The 18516-nt window shown below is 40.9% G+C and overlaps 1 protein-coding gene across 2 annotated transcripts in view; it reads left to right on the forward strand.

Moving 5' to 3' along the window:
* kcmf1 (potassium channel modulatory factor 1) overlaps positions 1 to 18516 on the forward strand; it is a 127575-nt gene that overhangs the window by 60830 nt on the left and 48229 nt on the right. For both annotated transcript variants that reach the window (XM_072281862.1, XM_072281860.1), the window contains exon 2: positions 1389 to 1556. In XM_072281862.1, the coding sequence (XP_072137963.1) occupies positions 1389 to 1556 (168 nt within the window). The remainder of the gene's footprint in view (positions 1 to 1388; positions 1557 to 18516) is intronic.

Genomic DNA, 18516 nt, shown 5'->3' on the forward strand with positions numbered 1-18516 from the left:
CTTTGCCTCAGAAGGCGGTGGAGGCCAGTTCTCTGGATTCTTCCAAGAAAGTTAGATAGAGCTCTTAAAGATAGCGGAGTCAAGGGATATGGGGAGAAGGCAGGAACGGGGTACTGATTGTGGATGATCAGCCATGATCACAGTGAATAGCGATGCTGGCTTGAAGGGCCGAGTGGCCTACTCCTGCACCTATTGCCTATTGTCTAACCACCTCCTGTGAATTATCTTACAATTGTGATGGAGTTCTGATGGAACATTGACGCTGTTTTTCTTACCACGTGCTGCTTAACGTAGACTCCACATCTTTAAGGTGCAAGAAGAACCCTGAGTACCTGGAATAAGACCACATGGTCAGAGGAAAATTATGCATACTCCGTGCAGATAGCACCCAGGTCCTTGGAACTGAGGCAATTTTGCTAACTGCTGCACCAACACTCATGAATCAAAATCAGAATCGGGTTTATTATCACTGGCATATGTCTTGAAATTCGTAATTTAGTGGTAGATATACAGTGCAAGACATAAAAGTTACTATTGAGGACTTCCTTTGGTCAGAGTTGGCCATAAATGTTGCATTCCACATGCAAGTACCCCTGTAGGGCTGCCTGAGGACTCCAGCTCTGGATTTTTCCTCAGGGTTTACTCTAAAGACTTTCCCCTGAGTTGGTACAGTCACAAGGCAGTGGAGATTTAAGATCCGTTTTCCTTCTCGTGGATGAGCTGCCAACCACAGCTGACAAGCCCCATCTACCAGAAGTTACTGATTCTACCCCTTGTGTCAGTAGAAACGGTTAAGCCACACGTGAAGTCCAAGAGCTGGACTTGGTTGCCAGAGGCTGTTTGGGACGCAATCTATTGAGAGCATTTAATAGGTAGTGGGAGCTTATTCCCACTAACACCCCCGGCTATAACAACCTTAACGGAGCAAACTCATGGAACAAAATTATTAAAAGTTACAATAATTGTGCACAAAAGGAACTAGTTCATGTACTATTCAGAAATCTCATGGCGAGGGGGAAGAAGGTGTTCCTAAAACAGTGATTAAGGATCTTTGGACAAACACATTGGCCTGAATACCATTTCTCCTTGCCAATATTGTAATTGATAACTGGATAACAGTATGATTATCTTGCGTAAATCTATAAGCAAATATACAACTACAAGTAATTTTTCAAAACTGGGCCTGGTTTTCTCATGTTTCATAAGTTGAGCTGTCTGAAGCACAACTGAGATTTTGCATTTATCAAAACAAAAAAATAAGTGAATGCAATAATTAATATCTAAACATTGTACTGGTTATTTTCTTTTCAAACTTTTGCAAGACCTCTTTGGTAACCTGACAAATAAAAACTGATAATTGACATTTTCTCTGATTCCTCGTTTTCCAGGTGTCAGTTGTGATGCATGTTTGAAAGGAAATTTTCGAGGCCGCAGATATAAGTGCTTAATTTGCTACGACTACGACCTTTGTGCATCTTGTTATGAAAGTGGGGCTACTACTACGAGACATACAACTGATCATCCAATGCAGTGCATATTAACAAGAGTAGATTTTGGTAGGTATTTTTACGAATACTTTATTTCTGTTACGAATAAAATAATTTGCTGTAAAGGCTGAAAAGAAAATTTCCTATTTAGTATTGATTTGTTCTGGTTCTTTTGAAATCAATAAAATAATTTGGGATTTATCAAACTTTTTTATGTCTTGATGGTAAGTCTTTATCATCTTGTGTACCTCATATAAACTCTTGCCTCTGAGAACTTCAGGCTCAAAATTCTTGCAGTTTTGAATGTGACAATTTTTGAGTAGATCTCATTTACATCAGTTTTATTTTTGCATAAATTAATGCCAAATGAATCAAACAGATGTAGAGATAATTGAAAGGAGGGATGGAAGGCAGAATGCAGAGGATAGGTGTCAGTGGTAATGCTGAGTGCAGTGCTTAGTAAACCCTGATAGTACTTGGTATTTGTGATTTTATTTTGCTGGTTGACAGAGGGGCATATATAGATGAGCATGGCAGATTTTGGACATTTTATTCTTGGAGTTGGGGTGGTGGGGGGACAATGGAAGGTTAACATATGTTCATTACATGGTAGTTAATAAATGTTGTAAATTTTGCTTGTAGAGTTGGCATTATGCAGTTTTGGAGTTGTGCAATATGCTTAAACAATGCAAGTCCCTGCTAACAAATTAATTCTCCTTTTGGCACCATCTTCTATGAAAAGTTCCAATTTTCTGGTTAATCACACTTTCATGACAGTGGGATGTTTGGGTTTAGCACTAGGGTTCATCGCTGCCTCTCGATAGTAAGCCTTGAGGATAGTTCAGTTAATTTCCAGCAGCACTGTTGGGGTAGGGGGGGTGGGAGAATTATTTTGTAAACAAATACAGTTGTTGTTATGGGTTTTGCCTAAGGTTGGTGCTGTCATTTTGTTCTGTGTTTTATACTCTCATCTACTTCAAGGTTTCATTATTTGTTTGCAGCAAAATTCCATTAGAGTTCTGGTTCACTGTCTGTGTCTAATTTTGTTTTAAAGTTCAGTTTTCACTTCAATAATTGTTTAACTGCCTTAAAAATTTTCCATTAATCAGATTTTTCATATTTCTGAGCATAGATGTTCATTGGTGATGGTATCTACTGTATTTAATTGATCCAGGGAAACTATAAATAAATTCCTGAGGTTTTTTTAAACTGGGTGGAGTGACATCCTGATGTTTTCCATTTACTATATTTACAGTGCCACCTACTGCTAGAAGTCACATAGAGCCTTGAGGTAATTTTTGTATAATTACCAAAGCAAATTTCAAATTTGTATTTGAACTATAGAAATTTAAAGTTCTCAGAAATTTAATAAGTTGCTATTTTCAGAAGGAACATCATGGAAAATTAGCGTGTAAATACTCAAAATACTGGTGGCAGTTAGCTCTTATTGGACACTTCAGACTTTGGGTGCAGACTTAGTTCAGTAAAATGTTTGGAGGACAACTTGAATGCTTTGTCATTTAATAATGGGACAGCAGTTGCCCTTTTCAACGATTAAGATTGTTCAGAAGGTAGTGCTATTTGAAGTTAGGTTTGAGTTATTGTTGTACATCAATAAATAGTATATACTTCTGGCCACAGTGTTTTATATTACTGGTGGAGAGAATTGGTATTGACTACAAATAAGATGCCAACTAAGTTTTACAAAATTGGGATCGTGCCAGTATTTGATCATTTTTCTAATCAATTAGTTTAGAAATTTCTGATTTGGTGTAAGCATCTTTTCTGAAAATTATGCATTGAATAATGTGATCGCATAACTGTGCTCAGAATAGTGAAATACTGGATGGTTAGTGTACATTAGAATGGTGGCATCTGTTAGTCTTGCGAGACCATGGATCTGCGCCTGGAAAGTCTTGCTTCTCCAGAGCGCAGGCCTGGGCAAGGTTGTATGGATGACTGGCAGTTGCCCACGCAGCAAGTCTCCTCTCTCTACGATACCGATGTTGTCCAAGGGAAGGGCAAGGGCTAATACAGCTTGGCTCCAGTGTCGTCGCAGGAGTTGCCACAACGAGGTTGAAGGCAATGTCGGACTGCCTTAGGGACTCCAGCTCCGGATTTGTCCTCGGGGTTTACTCCTGAAGCCTTTCCCATGAGTGGGTATGGCTGCAAGGCAGCGGTGGTTTGAAATCAAAGTTTAACCTCTCTTAGACGGACTGGCTTCCCAGGCTGATGAGCTCCATCTGCCCGAAACATTAGAATGACTATAATTTTATTGTGGCATATACTTTGGTTGATCTAAATTTTCGATTCTCAAGCCACCATGCCCTGACGTTATCTTTCTTTTTCAATTTTTTTTATTAGTTTCACAAAATATAAACATGACATAGTAGTAATACAAAGTTATTGGGAATACATTGTTATAGTTAACAAGAGTAGTTATAGAACTAAAAAATTGATTGACAAAACTCCCAATCATAGAGGATATCAATGAATAATACAGAACAAAGAGAAATAACTAGACAAAAATCATGAAAAAGGAAAAAAATAAAAATAACCCTCTCCGCAAAAAAAAACTAAATCTAAACAGAATTAATCAACTACTCTAAAAAAAAGACCTGGGATGTTTTAACATCATAAAAAAATGGGAGAAATGAAACCCCTTAGTGTCGGCGACTCCATTCCTCTCAACCAATATTACAGAGCAGTAAAATAAGTTTGGAAATGATCAAATCACATCATATGAAAATGCTGAATAAATGGCCTCCAAGTCTTTTCGAATTTAATGAAAGGATCATAAACTACACTTCTAATTTTTTCCAAATTTAAACACAACAGAGTTTGTGAGAACCAGTGAAATATAGTAGGGGGGTTAATCTCCTTCCAATACAGCAAAATGGATCTTCTAGCCATTAAAGTAAGAAATGCAATCATCTGACAAGTTGAAGAGGTTAAATGATTTAATTCTGTCATTGGTAGGCCTAAAATAGCAGTAATTGGGTGAGGTTGTAAGTCTATATCCAAAATCGTTGAAATAATATCAAAAATGTCTTCCCAATATTTTTTCAGCAAAGAACATGACCAAAACATGTGAGTTAAAGAAGCTATCTTGGAATGACATTTATCACATATAGGATTTATATAAGAGTAATAACGAGATAATTTATCTTTGGACATATGAGCCCTGTGCACTACTTTAAGCTGTATCAATGCATGCTTAGCACATATAGAGGATGAGTTAACTAATTGAAGAATTTTTTCCCATTTTTCAATCGGTATAATAATCTTAGGTTCTCTTTCCCAATCAGTTTTAATTTTATTAGATACATCAAGACATAAATTCATAATTATTATGAATAATTGCTACAACACTTTTCTGAGAAAGGTTTAAATCTAAAATTTTTTCCAAAATATCTATTGGATATGAGTGTGGAAAATTAGGAGAAACAGTTATTAAAAAGTTTCTACTCTGATATTAAGGTGGACTATTTTCTGTATGTACTGTTGAAACATTGAAATCATTATTTATAACAACATTCTCCAGGAAAGATTCAAATACTAGCTGGTAAAGGAAATTAAAATTTCAGTTTTCATTTTTGGGCCTCAGTTTTAAAAATATCTACAGATTATTGTCCATTTTCAAACTTGAGAAGAGGAGCTCAGCAGTAAACCCAAAGGTTGCAAGTGATTTACGGTTTTTTATAAACATCAGGTTACTCGGACTGTATAGTGCTTTGATTTCTTGGTTCTCTATCCTTGGAGTGGATTCAAAATGATAACCACCAACAATAAATTTTAAATTAAAAAAAAACTTGTTTTGAACTTCTCCTATACAAAAGCATTGACTATATCAGATGATAGGCAACATATTAGTGCACACAGAAATGATTGAGTTGTCTGGAAGTGAAAACTGCTTTTTGAAAGGCACTTTACTCCGTTGCTCTTTTTCGCATTACCTTTCAGGTTTTTATATTTCCAGAGTTGAAAATTGGTTTTGATGATGATTCCATTACCAGTGCGTTATATATGTAATAAAAAGTAACTTTGAAACAGTTTTTCATTTCCCCATCGTAGCAACCCCTCCTCTTTCTCCTCACTCTCATACCTTCACCTAACTCCCCAAGAAATTATTTTGCCACTTACTTGAAATTGTGGTTGCCAGTTGGTTTCTCGGTGTCATTTGATAATTTTTAAGCTCCCATTAACTTGACAATCCCTGATCTCAAAACACACTCATTGTCATTGTAGTAAATTTCCTCTCTTTTTCTAGGATTTTGTTAACTGTTGCATCCAAAATCAGATTAATGCTGCAACTGAAGCATAATCAGTAAAGTTTTGTATAAACCTGTCCTGAAGAAGGATCTCAGCTGAAACATTGACGCTTTATTCATTTCCATAGATGTTGCTTAGCTTGCTGTGTTCCTCCAGCATTTTGTGTGTGTTGCTCTGGATTTCCAACGTTTGCAGAATCACTTGTGTTTTTGTATAAACCTCTTTGCTTCTGCATGGCATGCCTCTGCAAAACCAGAGTTCTCCCATGGCCTTAATTTTTATCATCTCAATAGTATTCCCTGTGTCTAGTTTCTTTTCAACATACATCTCTCCTCAATCCTTAGTATTAAATTGAGATTCCACTTACCTTCCAATATCTTGAAATCTGTTACTATCCCTTGTACTTTGTTTTATTTTTCAATACTGAAATTAATTTACGATCTGCCCAAGTCTAGATCAAAACATGTATCAAAAGGAATATCTCCATCTCTAATCTGACAAACAACTGTTTACTTCTATCTAATCTGCGCCACAGTGAACTTTGCCCACATTGCTATGGGCTTCAATTATGCTTTTATCAATTAGAAACACTTGACGGCATTTTGAAACAGTACTTCACCTTCCTAATGTTAGCATTCATTTTAAGAGGACTAGAATATAAAAGCGAGGATGGTATGCTGAGGCTTTATAAGGCACTTGTGAGGCCTCACTTGGAGTAATGTTTTGCGCACTTTATCTAATAAAGGATGTGCTGACATTGGAGAGGGTTCAGGGGAGGTTTACGAGAGTGATTCCAGGAATGAAAGGTTATTGTATGAGGAGCATTTGATGGCTCTGGGCCTGTACTTGCTGGAATTTTAGAAGAATGAAGGGGGACCTCATTGAAACCTATTAAATGATGAAATGCCTAGATAATTAGATTATGAGGACACTCAGTCCTCGTTTATTGTCACTTAGAAATGCATGCATTAAAAAATGACACAACCTTCCTCCAGAATGATATCACAAGAAAACGCAAGACAAATCAAGACTAAAACTTACAAAACCACATAATTATAACATATAGTTACAACAGTGCAAAGCAATACCATAATTTGATGAGCAGACCATGCGCACGGTAAAAAAAAGTCACACAGTCCCAATCTTACGCAGGCGGTAGAAGGGAGAAATTCTCCCTGCCATGAACCTCCAAGCGCCGCAAACTTGCCGATGCAGCACCATTGGAAGCACCCGACCGCAGCGGACTCTTAAGTCCATCCGATCATGTTTGTAGACCGGAAGTTTCCTAAAGTGGTGGAGTCCAGGACCAGAGGGCACAGCCTCAGCATAGAGGGATGACCATTTAGAACAAGATGAGGTGGAATTTCTTTAGCCAGAGAGTGGTGATTCTGTGAAATTTGTTGCCACAGGTAGCTGTGAAGGCCAGGACATTGGATTTATTTCAGGCGGCGGTTGATGGGTTCTTGATTCGTCAGGGCATGAAAGAATATGGGGAGAAGGCAGGAGAATGGGGATTGAGAGGGAAAATGGATCAGCCGTGATGAAATGACAGAGTAGACCCCATGGACCAAATGGCCTTTCTTTTTCTTTTTCAATCTTTTTATTGGTTTCAAATGGTAAACATAACATAATATTGATACAAAGTTATTGGGATTACATTGTTATAATTAACATATTTAACTATAAACCCAGTTGACACACGGGTATTAAACCTCCCAATCATACAGGATACAAATATAATATACATAAAAAAAGGAAAAAAATCATGAAAAAGGAAAAAATATATAAAAATATACCCCAAAATTAAAACTAACCTAAACAATGTTAACCAACTAAACTTAAAAAAAAGAGACATGGGCTGTTATGTAACATCAAAAAAAAGAACCGTTAGTGTCGTCGACTCCTCTCCTCTCAACATATATTAAAAAGAAATAGAATATGTTTGGAAAAGGTCAAATTACATCATATGGAAATGTTGAATAAATGGCCTCCAAGTCTTTTCGAATTTAATAGAGGGATCATAAATAACACTTCTAATTTTTTCTAAGTTTAAACATAACATAGTTTGAGAGAACCAATGAAATGTGGTGGGAGGATTAATCCCTTTCAGCAAAATGGATCTTCCAGCTGTTAATGTGAGAAATGCAATCATCCGACGAGCTGAAGAGGTTAAATTACTTGATTCTATCATCGGTAACCCAAAAATTGCAGTAATAGGGTGAGATTGTAAATCAATATTCAGAACACTTGAAATAATATCAAAAATATCTTTCCAATATTTTTTCAAAAAAGGACATGACCAAAACGTATGAGTTAAAGAAGCTATCTCAAAGTGACATCTATCGCATATAGGATTTATATGGGAATAATAACGAGCTAATTTATCCTTGGACATATGAGCCCTATGCACTACTTTAAACTGTATCAAAGCATGTTTAGCACATACAGAGGCTGAGTTAACTAATTGAAGAATTTTTTCCCATTTTTCAATCGGTAAAGTAATTTTAAGTTCCCTTTCCCAATCAGTCTTAACTTTGTTAAATACGTCTGGACGTATTTTCATAATTATATTATAAATAATTGCTATTAAACCTTTCTGAAAAGGATTTAAATCTAAAATGTTTTCCAAAATATCTGTTGAATATAAATTCGGGAAGGTAGGAAAGACAGTCTTTAAGAAATTTCTAATCTGTAAATATCTAAAAAAAAATGGGATCTAGACAAGTTATATTTATTAGATAATTGTTCAAAGGACATGAAACAATTATCCAAAAACAGATCACAAAAACATACTGTACCTTTAGTTTTCCAAGCCAAATATGCTTGATCCATAATAGAGGGTTGAAAGAAGAAATTAGATATAATGGGACTTAGTAAAATAAATTGATTCAACCCAAAAAATTTTTGAAATTGAAACCATATACGTAAAGTATGTTTTACTATTGGGTTATCCATTTGTTTATACAACTTAGAAAGAGTAAAGGGAAGTGAAGTCCCTAAAATAGAACCCAACGAAAACCCTTGTAAAGAATTACATGCAAACAACAGGAATTCTGCAGATGCTGGAAATTCAAGCAACACACATCAAAGTTGCTGGTGAACGCAGCAGGCCAGGCAGCATCTGTAGGAAGAGGTGCAGTCGATGTTTCAGGCCGAGACCCTTCGTCAGGACAAAGGGTCTCGGCCTGAAACGTCGACTGCACCTCTTCCTACAGATGCTGCCTGGCCTGCTGCGTTCACCAGCAACTTTGATGTGTAAAGAATTACATTCAAGATTTACGCAATGTGGACTTGAATTTACGTCCAAGTCCCATAACCAAAATTTTAAATATCTAATATTAATTGCCCAGTAGTAAAATCTAAAATTTGGCAAAGCCAACCCCCCCGCCCCTTTTTTTTTTAGATTTCTGTAAATGTCTTTTACCTAACCGAATGGCCTGATTTTGCTCCTATCTCTTATGGTCTTATTGAATGAACCTCTTCAACCCAAAGAAATTGTGATGCAATGGAACAGCCTCCATCAGACCAAGACACTTGCTTTACTCCTGCTTTGAAATCTGAACAAAATTGTAAGAATTGTTGACTCAACTCTACACATAGGAATATAAATAAATCAAATAGATTTTTGAGTATCTCATGTTTTGACTGAAAGGATGAACAGTTTTTTCCCAAAAATTAGAGACAGTTTGTGAATTGTTTCATAAACATTCTTGTGGAAACATTTGCAGATGCTTTTGTCTTAATTTCTCTATTAGAGGATATTGTTGATCTAGGACCAATTACTCAATGGATCTTCTATAAATAATCAATGTTCAAAGTACATTTATTTTCAAAGTATGTATACTGTGTACAACCTTGAGATTCATCTTCTTGCAGGCAGCCACAAGACAAAGAAACACAATAGAACTCACTCAGCAGACTGTCAAACACTGCGTGTGTGTGTGTGTGTGTGTGGAGTGGGGGCAAGAACAAATTGTGCAATAAAAAAATACACTGAACATTAACCACATGGTCCTCAAAAGTGAGGCCACAGCCACGGAGCAAATTCAGTGCTGAGGCGAGTGCCGATTGTTGCAGGTGAGAGTAGCTGTCAGTTCAGCACTGAAGCACCTTGATCAAGTTGTCCAAAATAGTAAAAAAAAAGTAAACAAAATACATGGACCATGATCTTCAGAGTCTTTGAATGAGAGTTCACAGCTGCGGAGCCCATTCAACGTTGAGGTGAGTGAAATCCAACCAGGAGCCCAATGGCTGCAGAGCAACAACCGCTCCCAAACCTGGTGGTGCGGTATTTTAGAGAGAAGAAAGTATTTCCAGTTAGCTGCAGGCAGACAGCACTGAACACCTGTTCGTTTTCCACTCTCATCTTCAGCTATTTTAATCTTGCTTGATGCTTTAATCAGTGTGGAGTAATGAAGCTGACCATGAGTTTGACTTGCGCTACAGCGTACATCCCCAACAATGGCTACACTCAAAAGTCTAGTTTGCTAAGACACCCAGATCACAAAAACCCTCAGATTGTTTAGTCGGCTCAAAAGTAATCCTTAAAAGGGAAATTACAGGCTGCACTCGATCACAGTTCAGAAGAAGAAACGTATCTAGAAGAAGTATATCTTGTAGTTTTTTGTAAGCTGTCTGCAACATGTCATCGTTGGCCGCTGGTGCCATCATATCTGTTTGTATCAGGAATAACGTGATTTACTGTTAGTAGTGAGTACAGTGCTGCAGTAGGCAGAGCAGCTGCTCTCTCAGGGTTTTAGTGACCCCTGTTTAATCTTGACCCCGGTGCTGTGTTTGTGAAAACTGCACATTCTGCTTGTAACTTCTGTGGTTTTCTCCCATATCCCTGATATGATTGCCAACTGTAAACTGCTGCTGGCCCTTGCTTTATAGGTGAGAGATAGAATGGGATGGTGTCAGGCAGGTTAGAGGAATAGCAGAGGGAGTATAGATTATTGGAAAAATTAGTGGGAGGGAAAGATTGATCGGTGAGTTGGCATAGACTTAGTGAGCCAAAATAGTGGCCACTAATGTCATTTGAAAAGAGTGGAATATTAGCTATGCATTTTGTTATTCATCAAAATAGCATAGTACATAGAAATGTTCACATGGCCTTCTCTGTGGAACCATATACTTGTTAATCTTCATAATTTGAGGAATTGTGAATGGAACTATCATAGGTTGACGTGAAAGTTCATTGAAGCAACTTATGTTTAGCAGAAATCCTGATGTAGTATACTGAGGCCTAGGTGATTATGATTGTGGCTTGCAGAAGTCTCACCCATCTACTTTGTGAAATATAATTCTAGTCAGTAGAATGCTTTTAGTAGGTTTCAATTGGTACATTTAATGTTAAAGAAATGTATACAGTATACATTCTAATGTTTTCCTTGCTGGGGTGTAAGGACTATGGGTCATTATCTCAAAATAAAGACCTGTTTCAATCAAAACACATCTACCACTTCCACTGTGGTAGCTCATTCCACACTTGCAACACCTCTTGTGTGAAGAAGTTCCATCTCAGATTATTTCTCCTTTCACTCTGAACCTATAACCTGTAATTCTAGTGTCACCCAGCCTTGGGGAAAACACCTACATGCATTATCCTTATCTACACCCCTCATAATTTGGTATACCACAATAAGATTGTATACCTCATTCTTCTGTGCTTCAAGGAAAGCCCTGCCATATTTAACCTTTCTCTATAACTCAGGTCCTCAAGTCCTGGCAGCATCCTTGTAAATTTTCTCTGTAATCTTTTAAGATTATTGATGTATTTGATGTAGGTAGGTGATCAGAACTGCACACAATACTCCAAATTTGGCCTCAGCAATGTCTTGTAGGACTTCAACATAACATCCCAACTCCTGTACTCGGTGCCCTGGTTTATAAGAGCCAATGTGCCAAAGCTGTCTTTACAACTCTATCCTCTGATTCTCTTTACAACCCACCCCTGCGATACCACTTCCAAGGGATCCTGGATATGTATTTCCATCCCCCTTTGTCCTACTGCAGACCTTGGTGTGCACGTCTTACCCTGGTTTATCTTCCCAAAATGCCACACCTCACACTTGCCTGCATTAAATTTCATCTGCCATTTTTTCCGGCTGGTTCAGATCCTGTTGCAGGCTTTGATAGCCTTCCTCACTGTCTAGTACAGTCCCAATACTGGTGACATTTGCAAATTTAGTTACCACATGATCATCTAAATCATTAATATAAATGGTAACAATAGACCCAGCACTGATCCCTGTCACACACCACTAATCACAGGATTCTCCTGCTATCCAATGTTCAATCCATTTGACTGCTTCATCCTGAAATCCATCTGGACAACGTCTACCACCTTTCCTTCATCAACTTTCTAGGTAACCTCCTCAGAAAATTAGGATTGGTGAGACATGACCTGCCATAGCTAAAGCCATGCATATTATCCCTAATCAGGCCCTGACTATCCAAATGCTTATATGGTGGGTTCTGGTTAATTGGGTCACATCTGGACCAGTATATTTTGGCCTAATTAGAAACATAGAAAATAGATGCAGGAGTAGGCCATTCGGCCCTTCGAGCCTGTACTGCCATTCAGTATGATCATGGCTGATCATCCAACTCAGAACCCTGTACCAGCCTTCTCCCCCATACCCCCTGATCCCTTTAGCCACAAGGGCCATATCTAACTCCCTCTTAAATATAGCCAATGAACTGGCCTCAACTGTTTCCTGTGGCAGAGAATTCCACAGATTCACCACTCTCTGTGTGAAGAAGTTTTCCCTAATCTCGGTCCTAAAAGGCTTCCCCTTTATCCTCAAACTGTGACCCCTCGTTCTGGACTTTCCCAACATTGGGAACAATCTTCCTGCATCTAGCCTGTCCAATCCCTTTAAGATTTTATACGTTTCAATAAGATCCCCCCTCAATCTTCTAAATTCCAGAGAGTATAAGCGTAGTCGATCCAGTCTTTCATCATATGAAAGCCCTGCCGTCCCAGGGATCAATCTGGTGAACCTTCTTTGTACTCCCTTTATGGCAAGGATGTCTTTCCTCAGATTAGGGGACCAAAACTGCACACAATACTCCAGGTGTGGTCTCACCAAGGCCTTGTACAACTGCAGTAGTACCTCCCTGCTCCTGTACTCGAATCCTCTTGCTATGAATGCCAGCATACCATTCGTCTTTTTCACCGCCTGCTGTACCTGCATGCCCACTTTCAATGACTGGTGTATAATGACACCCAGGTCTCATTGCACCTCCCCTTTTCCTAATCGGCCACCATTCAGATAATAATCTGTTTTCCTGTTCTTGCCACCAAAGTGGATAACCTCACATTTATCCACATTAAATTGCATCTGCCATGAATTTGCCCACTCACCTAACCTATCCAAGTCACCCTGCATCCTCTTAGCATCCTCCTCACAGCTAACACTGCTGCCCAGCTTTGTGTCATCTGCAAACTTGGAGATGCTGCATTTAATTCCCTCATCTAAGTCATTAATATATATTGTAAACAACTGGGGTCCCAGCACTGAGCCTTGCGGTACCCCACTAGTCGCAACCTGCCATTCTGAAAAGGTCCCGTTTATTCCCACTCTTTGCTTCCTGTCTGCCAACCAATTCTCTATCCACATCAATATCTTACCCACAATACCATGTGCTTTAAGTTTGCACACTAATCTTTCACTAATCTCCTGTGTGGAACCTTGTCAAAAGCCTTTTGAAAATCCAAATATACCACATCCACTGGTTCTCCCCTATCCACTCTACTAATTACATCCTCAAAAAATTCTGAGATTCGTCAGACATGATTTTCCTTTCACAAATCTATGCTGACTTTGTCCGATGATTTCACCGCTTTCCAAATGTGCTGTTATCACATCTTTGATAACTGACTCTAGCATTTTCCCCACCACCGATGTCAGGCTAACCGGTCTATAATTCCCCGGTTTCTCTCTCCCTCCTTTTTTAAAAAGTGGGGTTACATCAGCCACCCTCCATTCCTCAGGAACTAGTCCAGAGTCTAAAGAGTTTTGAAAAATTGCATCCACTATTTCTTGGGCTACTTCCTTAAGCACTCTGGGATGCAGACCATCTGGCCCTGGGGATCTATCTGCCTTTAATCCCTTCAATTTACCTAACACCACTTCCCTACTAACATGTATTTCCCTCAGTTCCTCCATCTCACTGGACCCTCTGTCCCCTACTGTTTCCAGAAGATTATTTATGTCCTCCTTAGAGAAGACAGAACCAAAGTAGTTATTCAATTCGTCTGCCATGTCCTTGCTCCCCATAATCAATTCACCTTTTTCTGTCTGTAGGGGACCTACATTTGTCTTAACCAATCTTTTTCTTTTCACATATCTATAAAAGCTTTTATTGTTTTTATGTTCCCTGCCAGTTTTCTCTCATAATCTTTTCTCCCCTTCCTAATTAAGCCCTTTGTCCTCTTCTGCTGGACTCTGAATTTTTCCCAGTCCTCAGGTGAGCCACTTTTTCTGGCCCTAAGTGTTATGCAGCTCTACCCATATTGATTCCACATCCTCCCAGCTAATGTCCTTCCTTTCTATTGTGTTAATCTCCTCTCTAACCAGCAATGCTACCTCACCTCCTTTTCTTTCATGTCCATCCCTCCTGAATATTGAATATCCCTGAATGTTGAGCTCCCATCCCTGGTCACCCTGGAGCCATGTCTCTGTGATCCCAACTATATCATATTCATTAATAACAATCTGCACTTTTAATTCATCCACCTTATTACGAATGCTCCTTGCATTGACACACAAAGCCTTCAGGCTCGCTTTTACAACACTTTTAGCCCTTATACAATTATGTTGAAAAGTGGCCCTTTTTGATTTTTGCCCTGGATTTGCCGGCCTGCCACTTTTACTTTTCACCTTGCTACTTTTTGCTTCTACCCTCATTTTACACCCCTCTGTCTCTCTGCACTTGTTCCCATCCCCCTGTTGTGAACTAACCTCCTCTCTCCTAGTCTCTTTAATTTGATTCCCACCCCTCAACCATTCTAGTTTAAAGTCACCTCAGTAGCCCTCGCAAATCTCCCCGCCAGGATATTGGTCCCCCTAGGATTCAAGTGTAACCCGTCCTTTTTGAACAGGTCACACCTGCACCAAAAGAGGTCCCAATGATCCAAAAACTTGAATTCCTGCCCCCTGCTCCAATCCCTCAGCCACGCATTTATCCTCCACCTCATTGCATTCCTACTCTCACTGTCACGTGGCACAGGCAGTAATCCCGAGATTACTACCTTTGCGGTCCTTTTTCTCAACTCCCTTCCTAATTCCCTATATTCTCCTTTCAGGACCTCTTCCCTTTTCCTACCTATGTCATTGGTACCTATATGTACCACGACCTCTGGCTCCTCACCCTCCCACTTCAGAATATCTTAGACGCAATCAGAAATATCCCGGACTCTGGCACCAGGGAGGCAAACTACCATCTGGGTCTCTGGACTGCGTCCACAGAATCACCTTTCTGACCCCCTTACTATCGAGTCCCCTATTACAACTGCCCTCCTCTTCCTTTCCCTACCCTTCTGAGCTACTGGGCCGGAGGCATGGCCACTGTCGCTTCCCCCAGTTAAGCTGTCCCCCCCAACAGTACTCAAACAGGAGTACCTATTGTCAAGGGGCACAGCCACCAGGGTACTCTCTATTACCTGACTCTTCCCTTTCCCCTTCCTAACCGTGACCCACTTGTCTGCCTCCTGTGGCCCCGGTGTGACCACCTGCCTGTAGCTCCTCACTCTCCCTGACCAGACGAAGGTCATCGAGCTTCTAATTAGCAGAAGTTTCATGGAAAGAGTTAAAGTATGGAAAGACAAATTAATTTTAACCAAGTAACATTTAAATAAAATGCAGAACAAATTTGAACATTACCAATACTACCACAGTACTATAAAACTATTAGTTCTCAGTAAGAGCCTCACATTTGTCCCCCTTCGCCCACACCTCAGCGAGTTCCGTGTTCGCCATGATGCGGAACTTTTCTTCCTCCGTCTCCGAGCCTACTTCTTCGGCAAGGACTCTTCCACCCCCACCGATGACCCCTTCTCCCGTCGTCAACCCTCCTCTTCTTCATGGACACGCCGCTCTGGTCTTCTGCCTGCTCTGGATCTCTTTATCGCTAATTGCCGACGGGACATCAACCGTCTCGACTTCACCGCACCTTGTCCCCATTCCACCCTCACTCCTTTGGAACGCTCTGCTCTCCACTCCCTCCGCACTAATCCTAACCTTATTATTAAACCCGCCGATAAGGGGGGTGCTGTTGTAGTCTGACGTACTGACCTCTACCTTGCCGAGGCACAGCGACAACTCGCGGATGCCTCCTCTTATTTACCCCTCGATCGTGACCCCACTATCCACCAGGTCATTGTCTCCCACACCATCACCGATTTTATCCGCTCAGGGGATCTCCCATCCACTGCTATCAACCTTATAGTTCCCACACCCCGCACTTCCCATTTCTACCTCCTACCCAAGATCCACAAACCTGCCTGTCCTGGCCGACCTATTGTCTCAGCTTGCTCCTGCCCCACCGAACTCGTTTCTGCATACCTCGACATGGTTTTATCACCCCTTGTTCAATCCCTTCCGACCTATGTTCGTGACACTTCTCATGCTCTTAAACTTTTCGATGATTTTAAGTTCCCTGGCCCCCACCACTTTATTTTCACCATGGGTGTCCAGTCCTTATATACTTCCATCCCCCATCAGGATGATCTCAAAGCTCTACGCTTCTTTTTGGACTCCAGACCTAATCAGTTCCCCTCTACCACCACTCTGCTCCGTCTAGCAGAATTAGTCCTTACTCTTAATAATTTCTCCTTTGGCTCCTCCCACTTCCTCCAAACTAAAGGTGTAGCTATGGGCACCCGTATGGGTCCGAGCTATGCCTGCCTTTTTGTTGGGTTTGTGGAACAATCTAAGTTCCGTGCCTATTCTGGTATCTGTCCCCCACTTTTCCTTCGCTACATCGACGACTGCATTGGCGCTGCTTCCTGCCTGCACACATGCAGAACTCGTTGACTTTATTAACTTTGCCTCCAACTTTCACCCTGCCCTCAAGTTTACCTGGTCCATTTCCGACACCTCCTTCCCCTTTCTAGATCTTTCTGTCTCTGGAGACAGCTTATCCACTGATGTCTACTATAAGCCTACTGACTCTCACAGCTATCTGGACTATTCCTCTTCTCACCCTGTCTCTTGCAAAAACGCCATCCCCTTCTCGCAATTCCTCCGACTCCGTCGCATCTGCTCTCAGGATGAGGCTTTTCATTCTAGGACGAGGGAGATGTCTTCCTTTTTTAAAGAAAGGGGCTTCCCTTCCTCCACTATCAACTCTGCTCTTAAACGCATCTCCCCCATTTCACGTACATCTGCTCTCACTCCATCCTCCCCCCACCCCACTAGGAATAGGGTTCCCCTAGTCCTCACCTACCACCCCACCAGCCTCCGGGTCCAACATATTATTCTCCGTAACTTCCGCCACCTCCAACGGGATCCCACCACTAAGCACATCTTTCCCTCCCCCCCCCCCCCGCATTCCACAGGGATCGCTCCCTACGCAACTCCCTTGTCCATTCGTCCCCCCCATCCCTCCCCACTGATCTCCCTCCTGGCACTTATCCGTGTAAGCGGAACAAGTGCTACACATGCCCTTACACTTCCTCCTTATCACCATTCAGGGCCCCAAACAGTCCTTCCAGGTGAGGCAACACTTCACCTGTGAGTCGACTGGGGTGATATACTGCGTCCGGTGCTCCCGATGTGGCCTTTTATATATTGGTGAGACCCGACGCAGACTGGGAGACCGCTTTGCTGAACATCTACGCTCTGTCCGCCAGAGAAAGCAGGATCTCCCAGTGGCCACACATTTTAATTCCACATCCCATTCCCATTCTGACATGTCTATCCACGGCCTCCTCTACTGTAAAGATGAAGCCACACTCAGATTGGAAGAACAACACCTTATATTCCATCTGGGTAGCCTCCAACCTGATGGCATGAACATCGACTTCTCTAACTTCCGCTAAGGCCCCACCTCCCCCTCGTACCCCATCTGTTACTTATTTTTATGCACACATTCTTTCTCTCACTCTCCTTTTTCTCCCTCTGTCCCTCTGAATATACCTCTTGCCCATCCTCTGGGTCCCCCCCCCCCCACCGTCTTTCTTCCCGGACCTACCGTCCCATGATCCTCTCCTATCCTCTTTTGCCTATCACCTGTCCAGCTCTTGGCTCTATCCCTCCCCCTCCTGTCTTCTCCTATCATTTTGGATCTCCCCCTCCCCCTCCAACTTTCAAATCCCTTACTCACTCTTCCTTCAGTTAGTCCTGACGAAGAGTCTCGGCCTGAAACGTCGACTGCACCTCTTCCTAGAGATGCTGCCTGGCCTGCTGCGTTCACCAGCAACTTTGATGTGTGTTGCTTGAATTTCCAGCATCTGCAGAATTCCTGTTGTTTGAGTTCCTAATAGTTATTGGGGGAGGAATTCAGCCAGTGTACTCTGCCGTGTCCTTTTTGATTGACTGTAAATGAACAGAATAAGCACAGGCACCAAGTGCAGATAATGGACTGCTTTGTACAATGCTTTCAATGATTGCATCTTTGAAACTTTCATTTTCATTTTAATATTCAAGATGACTGTTGATACCTTCGAATTCTTTGTAGTTTCTAACTTGCTGAAGTGGTGAAATTGTTTCATTTACAGTCCTGGTTGTTTCTTGCATCTCCAAGCTTA

Source organism: Mobula birostris, chromosome 17, assembly GCF_030028105.1.
Source record: "Mobula birostris isolate sMobBir1 chromosome 17, sMobBir1.hap1, whole genome shotgun sequence".
Taxonomy (NCBI): domain Eukaryota; kingdom Metazoa; phylum Chordata; class Chondrichthyes; order Myliobatiformes; family Myliobatidae; genus Mobula; species Mobula birostris.